This window comes from Emydura macquarii, unplaced genomic scaffold (assembly GCF_026122565.2).
Source record: "Emydura macquarii macquarii isolate MOO-44397 ecotype Brisbane River unplaced genomic scaffold, CSIRO-AGI_Emac_v2 contig_2897, whole genome shotgun sequence".
In the NCBI taxonomy this organism is placed as follows: domain Eukaryota; kingdom Metazoa; phylum Chordata; order Testudines; family Chelidae; genus Emydura; species Emydura macquarii.
Window position 1 is genome coordinate 47484603 of NW_027133034.1, and position 20076 is coordinate 47504678.

Below are 20076 nucleotides of genomic sequence, written 5' to 3' on the forward strand. Positions count from 1 at the left end.
TAGCTCTGTTACCCTTAGGAGGACAACATCATTAGAACAATGTTCAGGGTTTTTTTTTTTGTTTTTTTTTTAAAGTATCTATACATATACCTCCCTTCACTTGCTAAAATGGTTATCATACACTCCATAACTTATACCTTAGCTACATACATGGGATCAAATCCTGCTCAGTTTACTAATGCAAATAGTCCCATTGACTATTATTCAGTCAGTCAGTTGCCTTATAGCCAAACTACATACTACTTTTTAACAGAAAACAAAAATCTACATTTTGAGGCAAAGGTTTTTCCCAGTGTCCTTTAAAAACATGTCTTGTTTACTATTAATGTTATAGCAACAAAGATAAAAACAGGAATTTATTAATGAAATTCCTAGTGAATAAGTCATCAAAAAGGTATCAAAGTACAGGATAAGTTAATGTTATATTATTAATGCATATAGCGCCAAAAACATATACCGAACTTTACAAAACATAGGTCCAGATTCTGCAGATTTATGTATATGTTTACTTTTATGCATAGTGAATAGTCCCACTCATGTGAGTTGTCCCACTTACCTCTCCACAGTTGGCAAAGTCGGGCACATTGCTAAGGGCAGATCTATGCTTTAAAAGTTGCAGTAGTGCAGCGGCATGGTGCAGCTGTGGCGCTGTAGTGAAGACACTACTATGCAGACCCAAGAGCTTCTCCCATCCGTGTATTTAATCCACCTCCACCTTTGTGAGAACCGATAGCTATGTCAACAGAAGCCTTCCTGTGACATAGCGCTGCCTACACTGGGGACTAGTTTGGTATAACTGTGTTGCTCAGGGATGTGGATTTTTCACACCCCTGAGTGACGTTATTCCAATGTAAGTTCATAGTATAGAGTCCTGGCCCAAGTCTTTGCAGGACCAGGGCCTTAGACTCTAACACGGTCCCTGCCTTGAAGAATTTCCAAACTAAGGCTCTGTTCCTGCAAACATTTACAGACGTGAATAACTATGCATATGAGATAGACAAGGCGATAATATCTTTTATTGAACTAACTTCTTTGAAGGAAGGGATAAGCTTTTGAGCTGATTCACAGAGCAATTCTTCAGGTCTGAAGAAAGAAACTAGAGTATCCAAGTTAACCATTAGGAGTTCATACACGTTGTAGACCACTTAGAATTAAGAGGGCAATTAACACCTTTGAAGTTCATAGGACAATGGAGGGTTAGTAGACAGCAAGGTGTGTACTGGGCCATAAAAGCAGTGTCTTTGCTAAATCCATGTTTTTTAGTGTCCAGAAGAGCTATGAATTCAAGTTTCTAGGCTCACCTTTCGAAGGTGTTGTGTAGATTTCCTTTAAGGATGAGGACTGATGGGTCAGTATGCAGTGATCACTTTGTGAAAAGTGTTCACCCACTGGTGATATAGTGTTTTTGCCTTTTATCATTTTTTCTGTGAGAGTTCATTCAAGAGCATGGTGCTTGTTTGATTTCACCCACATAGTTGTTGTTGGGGCATTTGATGCACTGGATGAGCTACACATCATGTTGTGATAGGCATGTGTAGGACCCATGGATCTTGAAAGGTGTATTTTTGGAATATTGATCATCACAGAAGTGGAGATATGTCTGTAGGTTCTGTTGTTCTGGCAGGGTCTGGTGTTGGTTTGAGTTGGTGTGTCTCAGTCTGTGGAGATCTTGCTTCTGATGATGAGCTTGGCAAGGCTGGGAGGTCATTTGAAGGCCAGAAGAGGGGGTTTGGGAAAGATTTCTTTCAGGATGTGGTCCCCATCAAGCACAGTTTGGTGATAATGTGGGGTGGCAGGTGACAAGTAGAGGTGTGCAAGCAGTGGGGCTTTGTTTTTTGCCTATACTAAAACTAGTTCTCTAGGTGTATTTAGGTGGCCCATTCCACACACAAGTATTCTCAGTGTGGAGTTATGTGTATAATCATCTGCAGGATCAGGACCCAGTTCAGAGAATACCAAAATGCAAGGCAACAGTCCAGGTAAAGGAGGGTGTGAAGAATCACTGATGAAAATACTAATGTAGGAAAGATACTTGGAGATGACCAAGACAAGACAAGACAAGACAAGACAAGACGTGGGAAACTGTTCTAAGTGTAGGGGACAGCATGAAAGAATATATGAAGCCAAAGGGAGTGTTGCGGTGAGAGGAGTAAGAACAAAGAGGTACGCAGGATTGAGATTATATAGGGCAGTATTCTTCATTACAAGGCCCGGGATCCCACGGTGGCTCCCATCAACCCTACACCTGTAAAGGGGACGCAACTGTGCAGGGCTAGGAGGGGTTCTCCACGTGACGTGAGAATTGCAACCCACCAATCGGGGAAGGAGGGAAGAGCCACCCCCGTCCGCTCTCTGGACCAGGGACCTGGGAGGCCGGGTAGGTCACCGCGCGGGGGGGAGGGAAGTCAGCAGCAGCGGCTGAGTTACTGCTAGGAGCAGCGGCCACAGGAACAGGAGAGGCGCTGAGGGAAGCGCTCAGCGTCGGCTAGTGCCTCTTTGCCTCCTGGTGACTTGGCGTGGATGGGGGGAAGCAGCAGGGCTCCCCCCTCCCCCCCGCACTGGCAGTGGTTTTGCCTTTTGGTGGTGTCGCCACCTCCCCACAGGCTCCCCCTGCCTGCTGCTCACGCCTCTTCATAGGGGGAATTTCAGCGGAGGGGCAAAACCACCAGGAGGCAAGGCCGCTGCACCGGGGGTGGGGGCTGCAGCTCTGCTGCTCCCCCTCGGCTCTCCTGACTCACTCACCGTCTCGCAGGGGCCCGGGAGCGCGGAGAGGGCGGCTCTTCCCCCTTTCCCCAGCAGGTGGAGTGGACCCCGGTTGAAAAATAGTGAAGATCACAGATAGAGGGCCTTGAAAGTAAATCCAAGGAGCTTGCATTAGATAAAATGAAAGAGAGCCAGGCACATAAGAGAGTCAAGGGAAGGATAATGTGGGTGGAGGAAGCTTGGAGGAGGAGGATAATTTTAGCAGTGGCATCTGGGATAAAACGAAGGAGAAAGAGATTAGAAAATAACTATCATCAATAAACTTCCAACAGGCCAGAGAAAGAGGGTTACAACGACAAAGGAAAGAAGTGATGGAGAGAAAAACAATGTCGCTAGGCAGGAAGGGACAGCTGTAGATATATTCTAGCAAAAAGAACGGGATTTAGGGAAACCCAGATGCGGTACCAAAAGGAAACGATCGTAAAACACCAAGGTAACAGGTGCTGGAGCAGCAAGTCCACGCACTGACCCAGAGACAGAGCCGAAATCCTCCTGCAAGCCCCCGATCCCCGCAGCTGGGAGGGCAAGACACAAACCAAACGTCCGGAGCCTTGGGACACAACCGCCCGAGTGGGCGATAGCAGCGGCATTTCAGTTCCTCTCACTCGGCATCGCGGCGAAGGGGGCGAGCGGGTTTCGTGCCGCGGCTGCTGCAGGCGCCTGCCATAGGTGCCCCGCTGAAAGTCGGTTTCCCAGGACGCTCGGCCCAGCACCCGTCCGCTGGCATCTCTGCCGCCCTAGGCCTCCGAGCTGCCAGCTGCTCTCGGCCTCTTTTTTGGAAGGCTCCCACGCCCCCCCCATCTATGGCAGAGGGCGCTGGCCGACCCAGGTCCCCATTGGCTAGGGTCACCGCCGGGCTGGCGGCACGCGAGCGCCACCTCCCTCCCCAAGGGCGGGTCAGCGCGCGCCGAGTGGCTGGGTGGGCTGTGCGGGCGGGGGGAGGGAGGGAGACTCGGGGGAGGAGCGCGCGCCGGATGCTGGCCTGGGTCACGTGTGGGCGCGTCGCCGCGCCAGCTCCTTCCCCTTCCTTCCGGCGCCCGGCTGCCATCTTGCGTCCCTCCCTCCCTCCGCGTGTGTGCGCTCGGCTCCGCGCTCCCCGGCCATCAGCACAGTCAGCGCCGCTTCCGCCCGGGAAGGTACAAAGGGTCCCGGGGGCGCGCGCGGCAGGGCCAGGCTCGTCGGGGAGTGGGCCGGGTTCCCGGGGACGTTCCCTCGGCCGAGCGCTGCCAGGCCGGGCCTGTGAGTCTGGTTAGGCCGCGCAGGGCCCTGTCGTTAGGCAGCTGTAAGCCGCGGTGGAGGGCGAGGCCCGGCCCCTGGTGCTGGGTAGGGGCCGGGAAGCGGCTACGCAGTTACTCGGTGCCGAGTTCACAGCTCCCTCCCAAGGAGAAGCCTCGAGCCCCGCCTAGCCCCTGCCCCCGCACAGCCCCCTCCGCTCCCCGGCTTCGTCCCTGTCCCCTCCCCACCCCTTTCCCAGGATGCGGCCGAGGCCTTGCTCCCTGCCAGTGTCCGGACACCCCCGTACGGAGCCCGGGGCGGGAGTGGGGAGTAGCTCTGGGTGGGGCGTAGGCAAGGCAGGCCTGGTCTGGTGGCCTCGTTCCTGAGGTAGCCGAGGCCTCGCTGCGTTGCAGACAGACACTTCTCCCGGTGGCGGAGCTGACCTCCCCAGCGAGCAGAGCAATGTCCCTAGGGCGTTACTGTCCTTCCTCTTTTAGATGAAAGAAACAATCATGAATCAAGAAAAACTAGCCAAACTGCAGGCTCAAGTGCGCATTGGTGGAAAGGTAAGGCAAGGCTGCTCGGGCTGGATGGGCACAAAGTAGCGTGCCTGGCTCTTAACATCTATCTAAACTTATGTTTTCTCTGGTAAGGTATGGATAATGGATGTGATAGAAACAGTACAGTAGTTAGATCTGTAATACGTTTTCCCACAGTCTCATGCCTCTCCAATCCAACCTATTTTCCTTGTGTCTACATATTATGTGTGTATTTATGTTCTTCTTCTAGGTCAGTAGTAAATATAGAATGGACATTCTGATTAATTTTCAGAGGTATATGGAAAAATAAGGCTGATCAAATCTCATTAAAGAGTTTTTTCTGTAGTTCATAATTTATAGTAGGAAACCTTTGTTTTTTAACAAGTAAAATATACATTCAGTTTAGGCATAGGAGCATAAGTGCTGGAACTAGGCACGCTGCTGCACCCCTGGCTTGAAATGGTTTCTGTTATAGTTTACAGTTTGGGTCAATGGTTCCTAGTGCCCCCACTATAAAAATTGTTCCAGCATAAAGGTTTTCATAAAAAAACAATTGAAGTTACATCTATGAAACTAGATTCCACATTTCTTACCCAACAAGATTAATTGCCCACATGTATGTTTTAGTTTTCAGATAGACTAGGTTTTTCTGTATTTGTCCCATTTCATTGGTATCAAATAGGTAAGCTACTTCCTGAAGTATCATTTCTATGTCTAAAGTAACATTCAAATCATTAACAAATCTGTAGACAAAATTATTTGTCATTTTAAAACAATATTTTAAAATCAGCCGTTCTTTTGCTTGCAAAGAGGGATTCAAGGTTCTGTGTTTTCTTGCAAGAACTGATATCACTAATATCAGAACCAGTGTAAGGAACATAGCTCTGCCTTGATTAGATGTTACTGATGCCATCAACTGTTGCAGGGATACAGTTTCTGAATTCATGTGTTGGTTGGATGGAAATCTTTCAATTAGTCTTTGAAATAGGCTTTTATGTAATTTTAAATCTACAGGTATTAACTACTTAAATGATTTAAAATAAATCAAGCTTAAGTTCTCTTTAAGGGAATTTTTCAGGAAAAAATAACTGGATGTTACCTTTGCTGAGATCTGCAATTGTTACACACATGCAGTATAAAAATTAGAAGTGATGGAACCTATTGAAGGTTGTCTAATATAGCCACCCTTGAGAGAACAGATGTGTAGAGTTTTCTTTAAAGGCAAACATTGTCTTCTTGTCTTTGGTTGAAGGAAGGAGGCTATAACATGGCTGCAGAACTAAGAAATAAAAAATGCAGATTGTGGTCTCTTTACATACAGATTATAGTGAACTAAACAGGATTTTTCTGCATGAAAGCATATAAGTAGCACAATCATTACATAAATCTGGTTTATGAAGCACACACAAATGCATCCAGCCACAAATTGTCATGTTAATGAAGCTTGTGTTTCTGGTTACATACCTAGTCTAGATAAACCTGATATGGCGGTGCTAGCGATAGACATTTTTATGCTAGTCACGTACATGTGCACACCTGGTTTTCTCCAGACTACAGCTTGCTTATGGGAGTGTTGATAAAGTGACAAAACTGAAATGGGTGCATTTGCAGGCATACTGGCTGCTTTGTGAATAGCACTGAAAACAGTGGAGTTTGTTTAATATGTTAGATATGCTACCATTCAGTCTCAAATTGGTATGTGAGAATTGAGGCAAAGGTAGTACCTGAATCTATTTTAAAAATAGACTGGATTTGATGGTGTCCAATACTATTAGAAGTACTTTATTGCAGCATTGCAAAATCATATTTCTCTACTGACTTGGGACACATACTGTTTGACTCATAGGGAAAAATTAGTTTTGCTCATCAGAGAAAGATTAGAATGTGCCTTGTCTTGAAAATTTTCAAGGCTATTTTGTAAGGTTGCTTTGTCAGTGAATTGCTCCATTTTTAGCTTTAGCAAATTTTCTTTCAATCCATTTGGATGAAGTTCAGGATTATTATGCCACTTGATAATGTTGTTATAACTTGCAGTTTTTGCCTAGGATGTAGAAGGACACTTTACATTTTTTTTTTTTATTTTAGAGCAGGCTTGGCCAGATGCATCTCACAGTATTCAATACATACTCTGCAGCAGCCACACGTCTTTAATACATAGGTGGAGCCCCATGAATTGTGCATGTCTCAGCATGAACAAGGTGGATTTAGTCTGAGACCTGTAATCTTTACAGGCTTCAATTCTGTAATGATGAAAGCAACTGGAAATTAAGTATGATATTCAGATGCCAGACAATTCTAGCATAAAGACTGATCAATTCAAATGCAATCGACACCTATTTTAACCTATTATGAATTGGTAGGTTGGCAAGTGTCTCTCAACCCTTTTTAATCAGGTTCATGCAAGGCATGACTTTATAAACTTATTAAAAAGCCCCTTGTTCTGGAATATTAATGTAATCCTGACATGCTGATAAAAGTTCCTTTTGGATCACTCCTAAATTTCTTACATGAAAGGTGGTTCTGGTTGCAGTGACTTTCAAATTACTGAGTGAGCTGGGTTCAGACTCTAGGCTGGCAAAGAGTTTCAGGCTGAGATTCCTTTTCAATATGGTGGTACAGTTTCACCTTAATGGGGTTACTAATGTTCTTCTTATACCAGCCTGCCCATCCTGGGGAAGCCTTTCTCCATGTACAACTTTAAAAGGTGCTGGGGTTTTTGCTTGGATTGGATTAAAGCCCATAATGTCCACCCAGATTTTCTTTACACCAATTCACTGATCAGTACTGTCTCTGAGGGAATTGTGTCTAAATGGATAAGATACCATTTCTTATTGCTAGGACCTGACTTGCCTGAAGCAGGAACAGCAGAGATTGGGAAGGCAGGCTTCGGGAGGAAAAGGAATGAGGTTAATAGAGCCATCTGCTATTGTTCTTTAGCTCAGGGGCTGCTGAACCCTTGTGACTAATAGAAATCATAAAGTGGCACTACTGCTCTTTGACTTGGAGAAGGGCAGTCTTGCCCCAGCCAAATAACTGCACCAAATCACAAATCTAGGGTGCTGTGTTTGTGGAGAGTTGGCCCTCAATAAAGGGGAAAACTCTTCTTTTGGTGACTTCTGCTTTGCAAATGGATACGACCTAGAATTCAATTCAATAGTACCTTTATTGGCATGCAAACTATAAGAGTTGCCAAATTAGAAAAGACAGATCCCAATCTCTGTCAGACATATAAGTATCATCTGCTTGGGGCAAAGTTTCTCCATGTTTGAGTGACAAACTCCTATGTAGTGCTGTGGCAGTCTTACTTCTCTTGGGATTCTGTACAGTTTTTTCTCATTTCTTTTTGATGAAAAATCTTTGATTCCTGATAACTGGAGGAAATCTTTCTTTCACCTTCCCTTTATTTAAAATACATCTTATTACAGTGAGTTTCCTTTAATTTTAAGTTTGTAAAAGTATCAGAATTTGGATACAATTTAAGAAACCTACAAAGGTTTCCTTTTTCCTTTCCAAGAATGGCTCTCTTGGAAAGAGGATTTGATAGACTTTCCAAGAAGTATAATTGGCAAATCTTTAAAGTTTATTTGGGATGTTTGTTTGAAATCTTTAGCTCATGATGTTGACATAACTCTTGAGATAGGTGTCAAATTTACCAGTTTCTCCTTCTTGAAATTTGAACTGTAATCCTCTCCTGTGAGTGATGTGTGAAATAAGAGTTCTTTAATTCGAGAACTTCTGTAGTATAAAGATGTAACATATTCTTTTCACAAAGGGTACTGCCCGCAGAAAGAAGAAGGTTGTCCACAGAACAGCAACAGCAGATGACAAGAAACTTCAGTTCTCCTTAAAGAAACTAGGAGTCAACAATATCTCTGGTATTGAAGAGGTAACTGCTTTATTTAAAAAAAACTTAAAAATTGCTTCCTTTTATTAAAAACATTAGTTTTGTGGAGATTATTATATCTACTTCTGAGTATACTCTTGAACTGTTAGACATTGCAAGTAAGCCTTGAGCTTGAACAAAGCTTACTGGTTCAAGTTTTTTGTTAAAATGAAATTGTAGCCCTAAACTGGACTGTTTTGCTATGATTGGATTTTTTCTTGCAGGTAAACATGTTTACCAACCAGGGAACAGTGATTCACTTCAACAACCCTAAAGTTCAGGCATCTCTGGCTGCTAATACTTTCACTATCACAGGCCATGCTGAGACAAAGCAGCTGACAGAAATGCTTCCCAGCATCTTAAACCAGCTTGGAGCTGACAGTCTGACTAGCTTGAGGAGATTGGCAGAGGCTCTACCCAAGCAACGTAAGTAGTTACCTCATCATACTTTTTCAGCAGATTTACACAGTTTATTTGTATCACAGCAATGAACTTCAGGAGTAAAAATTCAGTGTTCCACCCATACATTGCAAAACTAATCTAATAAATGTAATCAAAAGAGAAACTTAATTCTCTGATCCTGTTCACACATCTGTTTCTAACATGGTATATAACAAAATATAAGAAACGAGCACATATCCCTTAACCTGCATGTAGTTTCTTAAATACTAGGACATTGCAAGCAAAGTAATTAATGGGTATTTTACTCATCTAGGGCAGCTTGCTTAATTTGAGCACACTCATCTGTTAAAATTGACTAGGTCATTTTATCTGGAAAACCTATTATTTTACATTTAAAAATTTTACATTTTAAAAATGTAGGCTGGGCTTTTTTCCTCTTGAACTGGCTGTGTTCACTTGCACAGAATTTCAGGAGGGAGATTTAGATGTGCTAATGAGCTCTGATATCATGCTCCCTCTGAGGTATAGTAAAGGTATGTCTTCCTGGGAAGGCTTTTCAGTAACCAGGGGAAAATTAAGTAGTATCACGGAGTTCCTAGAATTGGCATGGGGGGGAGAAGAGAGATCATCAAGGCTTCCACATCCAAATTTCGAGGTAAATGGGAAGAGGGGAGCAGGACGGTTCCCACCAGCAGCAGCACCAATCACTCTGAAGTCTTGAATTGATCCAGTTAGGGGCTGAGATAGGCACCAAATGGCTGAAGTATAAAGAGGAGTTGAGTAGAGACAAGGAAGGGTCCTGTCAGCCCAGAAAGGTGATGCTGTTGCTACAGCATGGGGATTGGAGCAGAGGGAATAGACTGAATATGGCTAGTTTCACTGTCACTGGGCATCTCTCCCACTGCCGGTAGGTGGGAGCTTCCTGGTCTTGCTCTTCTCTTTTAGGTCAAATATTTGAAATACCTTGGAGAGGAGTCATAAACTGTCTGCCCAACCTTATCTGCCCCCCTTCAGTGGATGAGGCCCTTGCAAACAGCAGGGAAGATAGCCAGTTTCCAGCAATAATAAACCTGGCTGCAGCTTTCCCTGTTCCCATGCACTTCTTAGGAGCTAAGGCATTTGTTTGTGGAGAGAAATGTTGCTTGTACAGTTGTCTGGCCCCACCTTCTGCTTATATCTGGGGGCAGGTAGTGAATGGCTTAGGCGCTTAAGAGTATGTCTACACTGTAGTTAAAAACCTGTGGCTGGCTTGTGTCAGCTAACTTGGGCTAAGGGGCTGTTTAATTGCAGTGTAGGTGCTCTGGCTGGAGCCCAGGTTCTGGGATCCTGCAAGGTGGGTGGGTCCTAGAGCTCAAGCTGCAGCCTGAGCCTGCATGTCTACACTGGAGTTAAACAACTCCTTCGCCTGTGCCCCTTGGCACAGGTCAGCTGTCACGGGCCAGCAATGAGTGTCTGCTTGTAAATCTTCAAAAATAAAAGGTCCCCTTGAGACTATAATGGATCTGACTCTCAGTTTTATATGACCAAGTGCTAATTGTGGATACACCAAAACTTGAAAGTTCTTTAATATTGAACGGTTTGTTTAAAATGTTACTTTGTCTATGTCAGTAAAACTCTCTTCAGCTTTGAGTTGATGACAAACAGTTGCTTAAAATCCACCATGCACTGTTGCTTGCTAGATTTGGGAGTCTCTAGTTATTGAAGAGTGAATTGCCCGTGCTGTTTTATTAAAAAGCTCAATTTATAACTAACTGAAACAGCTGATTTCCTCCAGTTTATTGGCTGAGCTGGTGGAGGCCTTGCACTTAGTCTCTCTGTAGTGTGCTAGTTTTTGAATGCTGCATCCAGTCAAATCTGTAATTTCAGGGATTGTGCTAGATATCAATGGCCAGAACCCTATTGATCTGGAGGGCAATGGGGCACATGAAGCTCTTTAGCACTACCACAGCCTTGAGCACCTCTATAGTTGGCTATAGAGCAGACTGGTTGGTGGCACCCATTAACACTTCCCAGCATAACAGTACCTCATCTCATCTTATCCTCCCAATAGAGTTGAACATGTTGACACCCTGAATGACTTCTGTCCCATACAGAAAGAAGAAGAATGGTGGGGGCAAAAGGGGAATGAAGGCATGCACACAGCCCCAGCCATAGGGGAAAGAATGGGGGACCTGGTATGTGGGGGATGCTGGAATAGGTGGAATGTGTGGAAGGGAGGAATAGGAGTATACACAGAGCCCTTGCCATGGGAAGGAGAATTGGGGACCCTGGAATGGGGGCAGAGGGATGGGGGATGCACAGAACCCCTGGCAAGGGAGGATACTGGGGGAAAGGGATGCACAGAGCCCCTACCATGAGGGGAGAATAGGGAAGGGTGAACAAGGAGGACACACAGCTGCCAGAATGTGGGATTCTGATATGGGAGGAGGAGAGTAATAGGGAGGCACAGAGACACTGACAGGAGAAAGATTAGAGTAAATTGCAGGGAGTCCCTGGAAAAATGGGATGGGGAGGGTGGTACAGAGGGACTTTGTGATTGGGAATGAAGGGATGCAAAGACATCCTGGTGTCTGAATAAGCTCAGCCTATGTACGCTATGATGTTTGCGATTCTCTTGTAGCCTGTTTTTAATACTAATTTAAGATTCTGATTTTGACCTTTAAATGGGTTCCTCCTCTTACCTTGTGGTGGTGTACTCAAGTGAACAACCTCCTTACTCTGATTTAAATGGCAGAAGGCTGGTGGTGCAGGATGGTCTTGGTATTTGGTTGAAAGGCTGGAGTTGAATTTACCCACCTATTTAACCTACCCTATTGGTTCTCCCAAGCCAGGATTTAGTGATTCCAGAGACCTGCTGCAAAATCATCACATACTCCCAGACTTTTTGTGGGAATTGGGAAGGGTTGATTGATGGGCTCACTAAGGTATTCAGAAATTTGAGTGGAGAAGACTGTTACACCTTTAGATCATAAAAGAAGGGAGAGTCTAAGCATGATTAGGCATTCCGTAGTTTATTGTTTAGAGTCTGGGATAGACAGAGAACAAATGAACAATTAATAGATCAAGCTGCTGTTTTCAATAAATCTGGGTAAAATCCCAGCTTTTGCATTTGCAGATGAAAATTGTTCATACAAGCCACTTAATTTGCATTGTTAATTGAAATAAGATTACATTGTTGTAATAAGATGATCAATAAAACTATTCTAGTATGTGTCCTCCTGTTTCCTTGATGTGCTGGTTGTCTTCTGATGAGACATGATGAAATAGCCAAAGAATAGACACTTTCTTATTTCACAAATATGTAATAAACTTGTATCACAGACACTTCCCCTGCTGAAAATTTATTTCAGGTTAATGTTAAACTTCAGTTTTGGCTTTATTCCAAAAAAATTAATTTTGTAATTGAGATTTTTACAAATAAACTTGTCATTTAAAATGGACATTAAATTATTTGTGATTACAGCTGTGGATGGAAAAGCACCACTTGCTACTGGAGAGGATGATGATGATGAAGTTCCAGGTAAGAACAAACAAAATGGAAGCTGATGAAAGGACCTACTGTCCCGCATAATGTAGCATTGAGGCTAAGAATTTAGAAGGATTAAGTATTTGACATTGAGAACAACACACATGATAGAATTTGGAGGAAAAAAATGGTAAGGGGATTAGTCAGCCACTAACTATTAAACTTCCCTATGGGAAAGTTATTCCATAGTTGTCCATTATGGAATTACTTGCACTTTCCTCTGAAGCATCTAGTACTGGCTGCTCTCGGTATGAGACTAGATGGGCCACTGGCTTGATCTAGTATTTCAGCTCTTTTGCAGTTTTAATGTTGCTAAGCTAAAAATGATGCATGCTATCAATGTGTACCTCAAGGTATTGGCCTAATACAGTGGTTCTCAAACTATGGGGCTTGGGAGGTCCGGGAATGTGTCAAACGAGGCACAAGCTTTGTGGTGGTTTTTTTTTTAAGAGCTCTGGCTGTCAGCCCCGGGTGGTTGGGGCTCGTGTAAAAGGACCATACACACCTGGGAGGCAAGGATAAAGGGGACAGCTGGAGCCCCACCATCTGGGCTTGGGCTCTCTGTGCCCCTTGAATCTCTCACTGGGAGGCAGCCTCTGCTCAGGCTTCCCCCAGTCCCTGACCTTGAAGCAACGGGGCTCTGGCTTCTCAGCCCTGGGGTTACAGTAGCAGCGCAGAAGTAAAGGTGGCAATGGGACATTAAGTTTGCTGTGAAAAGTGATATTGATGAAGTGATATTGCCGCCCTTCAGAGCTGGGCACCTAGTCAGCAGCCTCTGCTCTCCACTCTGCCTCCAGAGCTGGGTGGCGCTGTCTTCTCAGACTTGATGTATTTGGCAAGGTGAAAAACGTACTGATGCTGTGGTTTCAACGTGTACTTTTTTCTTTCTAGATCTTGTTGAAAATTTTGATGAAGCTTCGAAGAATGAGGCAAACTGAACTAAATGTCACTTTCTGAATAAAGCTAAAACTTGAAAAGCTACATGGAGCTGCTATTTTATATTGTTGTGACTGCTTTTATTTGTAATTTTTTGTATTATGTTTACTGATCTGATGAGGTCTAAAATCTGTAATATTTGGAAACTCCTTAAACATGGCAGCTCTTTTCAGTTATTGCTCGTACACAACATTCATTATCTTTGCAGCCTAGTTGAACTGAACAAACCTAAAAATAAGTATAAAATCAATTTGGTAACTAAATCTTTGCCTATACAGTTAATTTTTTGAGTAACTTGTATACAAGCAAAACCCTGGCCTTAGTGAATTTTGGCATATAATAAAAGATGTAAAATTGAAAACTTGTTTAGTGTGGCTTTTATCTGAAATGCAAATTTTTTTTAGTCTGGCCTAAATGTTGAATAATCATATTCCTAGAAGATCTAGCTTCTCTGCAAAGTATCTTCCAATTGCCATGTCACAGAATAATGCTTTTTAAAGTGTTGGTTCCAGAATTAATTGTCATAAGTCTGAAATGCTCACGATTAAGCAGTGAAGTCTCCTGATAGTTGTAGCCCAGTGCAATGCCTGTTGGGTTTCAGGAGGCTTTTTGTTTGTTAAACCGAGTTTGATAAATTCTTCTACATTCTGGTATTGCATTGATGCTCAGATTGACAGATAAAACCATGTTATTGGTCTGTAACAAAACCATAGGAAGATAGTGTGATTGAGAAAGAACAGAATAGTGGGGGTTGCAGATAACCTGGGGAAACTGGGTACTAATATTAAGTCTTGTGTTCAGGGTGAGAAACTAAACAGATAGGTAGAGGAATCCCATCCAATGGATTAAAGCAAATTTATTCTCATTTTATCACTAAAACTCCTAATATCAATTTTCACTTAGCCAAGCACTATAATTACCGTGAGGCGGGTAAGCTGTGCTGTGGAGTTTGAGAAAGGGAAAGATTCAGCAGAACTGATGGCTGTTCTCTGAAAAGTGAGCTTGTAACAGTGCCGTCTTTTTTACATAACATGGCTATTAATTGTCCGTTCGGTCACATCTGCTTGCTTTAATGGCAAGTTTGTGTTCCTTTGACAGTATTTGTTTTTGCCAATCATATAAGTCATAGCATGAGTTATGCCATTGTGCAACTTGTAACAAGTTTCTCCACTATTTCCCAACTGCCACAATATGAGTCAGGGTAGAAGTTTTGTGTGTCTGGTCTAAGAATTCAAACTGTAATAGTTGCAATTTAGTTTCCTACTTTATGTAGGGGGAATTCTGTTTCACAGTGCACACTTACTATATAGTATTAAGCTGGAATATCAGTACTGTTATACTTCCATGCTTCAGTTAACTTAGTTTGTGTAAATAGTACATTTGTTTAAAAAATGTACTATTTCAGTAATAATGGACTTCTGTAGTCTCTCTTTTAAAGTATTTAACAGAAGAGCAGTGGCATAAAGGTGAAAGATGGAATGTGCAGCACAAAGTCAAGACTTGACAGGATGCTGGCGAAGAGAATTATCCCTCACCAGAGACTTCCAAAGGCTGGTACAAAGTGGAGAACCATTTCCACAAAGCTTTATTTGAACACTTCAAAATAGCAGCATTTCAGCCCACCTATAGAACTAGTCAGAGACTTTCTTGTGAAAGTTTCCATTTTGTAAACTTACTGGCCAGATCTAACACTCTTAACGGAGTCTACTGAAGTTCAGGGCACGCCGCACTTATTGGGAAATACTTGCATTTCATAAAATAGTCCCCTTAATTAGTCAACTGACTATCCAATTACCTATCAAACCATGGTTACAGTAGATTCTAAGGAGGTGTGTAGGGGTAGGGAAGAGTGGCACTTTTGTTGAGGTTCATGGTAATTTAATTGACTCTAACAGATGCTGATTTTTTTTGTATGCACTCAGTCCCTGATTCCATGTTCTGTTGTCTCTCCCCCTTGAAGTTAACATAATGATTGTTCCAAACATTTAGAGGTTGTCACTAAGTATTTTCAGTTTCTGGAAGTCATGAACTGATTTTTATTAACACATATTTTCATCACTCCAGTCTGCCATCTTGAATGCCATCATTACAACATTTTAGGTATAGTCACAGTCAGCAGAGAAAATTGCATCATGACTCCACTTTGAACAGCTTGGACAATGCAGAACTTCCAGCATTCACGTTTCCATGTAAAACAAAGGGCTATGCAAATTAGTAAAACGTTGACCCAACTTCCCTGTAAATGTCAAATTAAGCCTTATAACACCTACATTCTAGTATAGTAGTTCAGTGCTGAAAGGGCGTTCTTTACTGGTTTAAGGTCACAGTTTCAGTTCTAACCTAGTTTATTTGAAACCTGCTGCCTATCCCAACCTATAGGTGTCTGGCTGTCAATGAAAAATAGTCTATAACACAGACTGAAGCAGCTGCAGAGCTCTTCCCATAGACAACTGCAAGTCAGCAAAACTGCTAAACAGAATTTCTCCCTTTCACAGCTACTTGAAAGAACCCTCTCCATCCTCCTGACACACACAGACCTCAGCGTGTCCCTATGTACGCATTCAAAAAGATACCCTATGCAGTATGTTCCAAGGGTCAAAACATTTCAGGCTATTTTGGAACAAAGGGGGAGTGAGCTCCAAAGTTGAGACGGCCCTGCCAGTAGTTTAAATGATAGTTTTAGCTTCAGTGCCTCTGCTAATGGCATTAAGACAGATCACTTGAATTCAAGTGCCAAAATCTTCAAGCTTGTGCCTGACATTAAATACTCCAAAATCAATTCTTAAGAACCTAAACAAATATTTCAGTGGGGGTTATGAGTATGCTGGTAAACATAGCTACTTTTACTTGCCTAAATATGGTTAGTGTATAGAAAATTCTCCAGCTCTGAAGAGAGTAGCTTCTTGTATCGCCATAGCAGTGGCTATTTTTTAATTTAATCTGATACGTTTTCACTCTTGCCTATGACTTCTTTTCATTTTAAATGTTTAGATTCTTTTTGGGATATAATTTATTTTTAGTGTCAGCTGTTTGATCCTTTTCATAAGAGGGGAGGTTGCAAAACAAGCACATTTAAGAAACTGGCTTATTAAAGGGTACAAGTGGATTTGCATTTTCTATTGGAGATCTAACTAAAACCTAGCAAGGGCGCCTAGGAAACATGAAGCTTCTTTGAATTTGGGTGCTATAATTCTATTGAGGGGCTTTGATGATGACTTAAACCTTGAGAACTGGGCACTAAGACCTTGAAATAAAATTTATCGCCCTTTAATTTGAAAACTGCCTATATATCCAAGTCATGGATCCATGTCTGGACACACTGTTGCCTTCTGTCTCAACCTCTATTGCTGCTGCTCCTTGGACCTCTGACTTTATTATGCTGCCATCTCCCTTCAGTCAGCCACCAATGGCTCCTATTTGCTGCTGCCTTTTCTTTGAGCAGTCCCAAACATTTTCCTGCCATGGTGGTTGTTTCTCTATCCCTGGACCAGCTATAGCCTTCTACTGTGGCTGCCTCCATCACTGGAATGATTCTCCTCCCTGTCAAGTGAGGACTTCCTTATTGTCACAAGTTCTCAGCACCTTCCCTGCAAAATCAATTCTTATTTCCAGTTGCTCTTGTGGGGTGAGTTGAGGTGAGACTGAGGTAAACCGCTAGCTGAATGACTAATCTTTTTTTTGTTTGGGTGGAGCATGTTTAACTCTGCAATCCATGTGTGCTAAGACAGTTCATACTATACAAGAATTTACAGAAAACAAGCATCAGAAGTTGGCTTCTCCAAGATCTTATCTGAACAGTTTCCAGTGCCATTTCTTGTGTCTCAAATGCTTTGTAAAGTCAGGTCGTCTTGTTATGGCACTTAAATATCAAGTGTTGTGGAAGCCTGCTAGATTACCTATTCAGATGAGAATTAAAATACAACTTCTTACTACAGATACTTAGCATTTATTGTATACAGTGCCTTTAATCTTGAAAGGGCTTTATGAATTATTTAATTAATTCTCTCAATTCCCCTTGCAAGGTAGGAATATTACCTCCTTTTTACAGATGGGAAACTATAGCACAGAGAGGCCAAGTGACATGCCCAAGGTCAGAGAAGAAGTTAGTAGCAGAGCAAGGGGTCAGTATTTGGGTTCCTAGATCCAACCCCTGTGCTGAGACCACTGCAGTATACCTTTCTACATTCATGCATGTTGGATCTGGTCCAAAGTCCATTGAAGTCAGTGGAGTTTTTTTACCGACTTCAAATGACTTTGGATCAAGCTTATTGCTATGACACCTCAAAAGTTTCAGATATTCAGCTTGAGAAGCATTCCAAATTTTTATTTGGACATTGAGGTGATCTTACAAGAAAACACTTTCTCCCAAGACTTCTAGTACTGCCTGGTTTCAACAGGACTAGAAATACTTGGATTAGCTTTTTTAGAGTATTTCTGCTTGTGATTTCTGACAAGAGCAAGATGTGCAGAAATGCACACCATTTTAAAATGGACTATTAAGGGAAGATAATGTAGTGGTATTTTACACAGAGCTCCTTCCATGCATAGAGTGAGAGGCTAGCAGAGAAAGTAAGAGGGTGGTTGTTGGAAAACTCAACAAATGGGCAAACCATGCTGGTAGTGTTGATAGAGCAGAGGTGGAGGTTGCTTTCATAAAACATAGGTTAGATCAGCTGAACCCACAAGGGAGTCCTATTCAGCTTCTCTGCAAGAACTTCAGATGGAAAATTCCTGCCTCTCCCCCACTCCATGACAAGACTCGCTAGAATTTGGATTATAACTTGAGGTCTCTTTCTTTGCAAGGAAAAGGACTAGTTTTGTTACTTTTTAAAATTAAAGCTTTAGTTCTCCAGCATGTTTATACATCCTATATTAATCTTCCCAGAACTGATATTTCATAAGAATATTACTAATTTAAAAGTTAAAAACTTTAGCAATTAACCTTTAATCAGTTACATTTTGGTCAGGGGCACTAGATCATTAAAAGAATTCAGAAAACTAAGACTTCTTTCTCTCCTGCTTTTTGGAGGGGTCTTTTTGATTTTGGGCTTTTGGACTTTTTGTGAGAGTGGCATAAAATGTTACAAGACTTCTTTAACTTTGAGTTATCCCTGTATTTAGGATGTCGTAATGAAGAAAACCTTGTCCAATTTTCTTCAAATTCCGTCTCTGCCTTAAGTCTAACCGTTCAATTTTGAGGCTACTGAGTAGGATTTATGAGAGAGGCTCAAAATGGAGCTTAAAATGACAACTCAGTTGCAACCTTAACTATGCAGCAAATACCCTTGCTCCATAAAACACATGTACCTTCCTCAGTTGTTTTTTCTCTAATTGTTCTCACTGAGTCATACACAAATCCTTTTAGTGTTATTTTATAATAAGGAGAAATGTAATACTACAAGTTTTAACAAGGCTGTATGCAAAGGAATTACGAATTCCCACGCCACGTGCACAATACTTCTCTATGTACATTTCGATATCGTTTGAGCCTCTTGTTTCAATAGCTTCTCATGTAAGATAGACTGACTGCTTACTTGACTGTTTCCCTGGTATTCCAAAAATAATTCCTAGACTGATGGCAGCAGCTGTTATAGAGGTAATAAAGACCTGTCTCTTAGAAGCAGGACCTCTAATCTGGCATGAAAAGTAGAAAAGAATAGGATTTCTAGTTAAATTGTTAAATTGTAGATGTTTTCACACAGTAAAGGCATAGTGGATTTATAAAATAGAATTTCCAATTACATGTTCAATCAGCAAAGAAACAACTGAAGTTAGAGTGGAGATGTTTTCTATTTTGGAGGGTTTTTTTATAATGAAGGAGGTTGCAGGTCAACAATAAGGCGCTCTCTTAAGTAGCTGTGCTACTTGTTTTATTGTGGTGTGCATAGGCATCATTAGTAAATTTGGCCTTTGTCCTTGCATAGCACATTGTTTTAAAAAGCTTTACAAAAAATTAATTCACTGCATGTCACAACTGCCCACCATCATCTGGTGATACATGAATTTGTGTTCATTGTTTAAAATCAAATACTCCCATTATTATGGGCCTAGTCTGGAACTCTACTAGAGAAAACTCCCACTAAAGCTACTGGGAATTTTGCCTGATTAAGGACTATGAGTTCTGTGCTCCTTTTCCACTTATAGTGAGAAGAGGAAATTAAAGTAAAATGGGAGGGAAAAGCTCCTGAAGCAGCTGTCACAACTGAAGATTTGGGGCATCATGAGATTTTTAAAACTAGGTACACAGATACCGACAGTGATGAGACCTGTACACGTTCTGATGGATGACAGAAGCATGTGCTGGGGAAGGACCTGGGGAGCTGCAGCTCTTTTCAACAGATGATTTTAAAAACTTAATTTGCACGTCCCTATGTAGTGAAAGCCCCACACCATCATAAACTCCTAACACACAGAAGTAAGTGAGTTTCCAGTTGTGGATTAATGCCTGAATGTGATAAGATGCTATTTTACTCTGTTATGCCTTTCTCCCCATATGTATCAAAGGATTAATTCTTTACTCTGAACCAATTGGCTTTTGGGGATTTAGCTAACAATCAGTATGTTCTTTTAAATGTAGCTTTTGTTTGTGTTGTTTGAATACATATGTCTAGCTTGGGGCTACTGAAGGAACATTTACCAACAGACCAAATGCTAGTAATCTTAGAAGTGCTAACATGAGCTACCATTCTTAGTTATTGGAGTTATGATAAAGTTTCTATTAATGCTGTGCAATATTTGGTGCCAATTGTCAGCGTGTTAGGGTAACCGCACCTGTCTTTCCCCCTCTGGTTCCTCAAGGGCATCCATTTAAG

General features: G+C 42.2%; 1 protein-coding gene across 2 annotated transcripts; it reads left to right on the forward strand.

The window, feature by feature from the left end:
• The first annotated feature begins 3746 nt into the window (after positions 1-3746).
• BTF3 (basic transcription factor 3) lies at positions 3747-13625 on the forward strand. 2 transcript variants are annotated; one of them, XM_067568874.1, is made up of 6 exons: positions 3747-3899; positions 4476-4544; positions 8290-8403; positions 8625-8826; positions 12266-12322; positions 13220-13625. In XM_067568874.1, exons 2-6 carry the CDS (start codon positions 4476-4478, stop codon positions 13264-13266), a joined length of 489 nt encoding a protein of 162 aa, XP_067424975.1. In that variant the 5' UTR covers positions 3747-3899; the 3' UTR covers positions 13267-13625. The 2 variants fall into 2 exon arrangements, with proteins under 2 accessions (XP_067424975.1, XP_067424976.1); XM_067568875.1 differs by lacking the exon at positions 3747-3899 and adding an exon at positions 3934-4002.
• Positions 13626-20076: the final 6451 nt, after the last annotated feature.

Bases quoted from the DNA above. Each gene is read 5' to 3' on its own strand.
- BTF3 (XM_067568874.1), top strand. From the start codon at position 4,476: ATGAAAGAAACAATCATGAATCAAGAAAAACTAGCCAAACTGCAGGCT. The intron at 8,404-8,624 runs GTAACTGCTTTA...TTTTTCTTGCAG, and splicing joins ATATCTCTGGTATTGAAGAG to GTAAACATGTTTACCAACCA. The intron at 8,827-12,265 runs GTAAGTAGTTAC...TTGTGATTACAG, and splicing joins AGAGGCTCTACCCAAGCAAC to CTGTGGATGGAAAAGCACCA.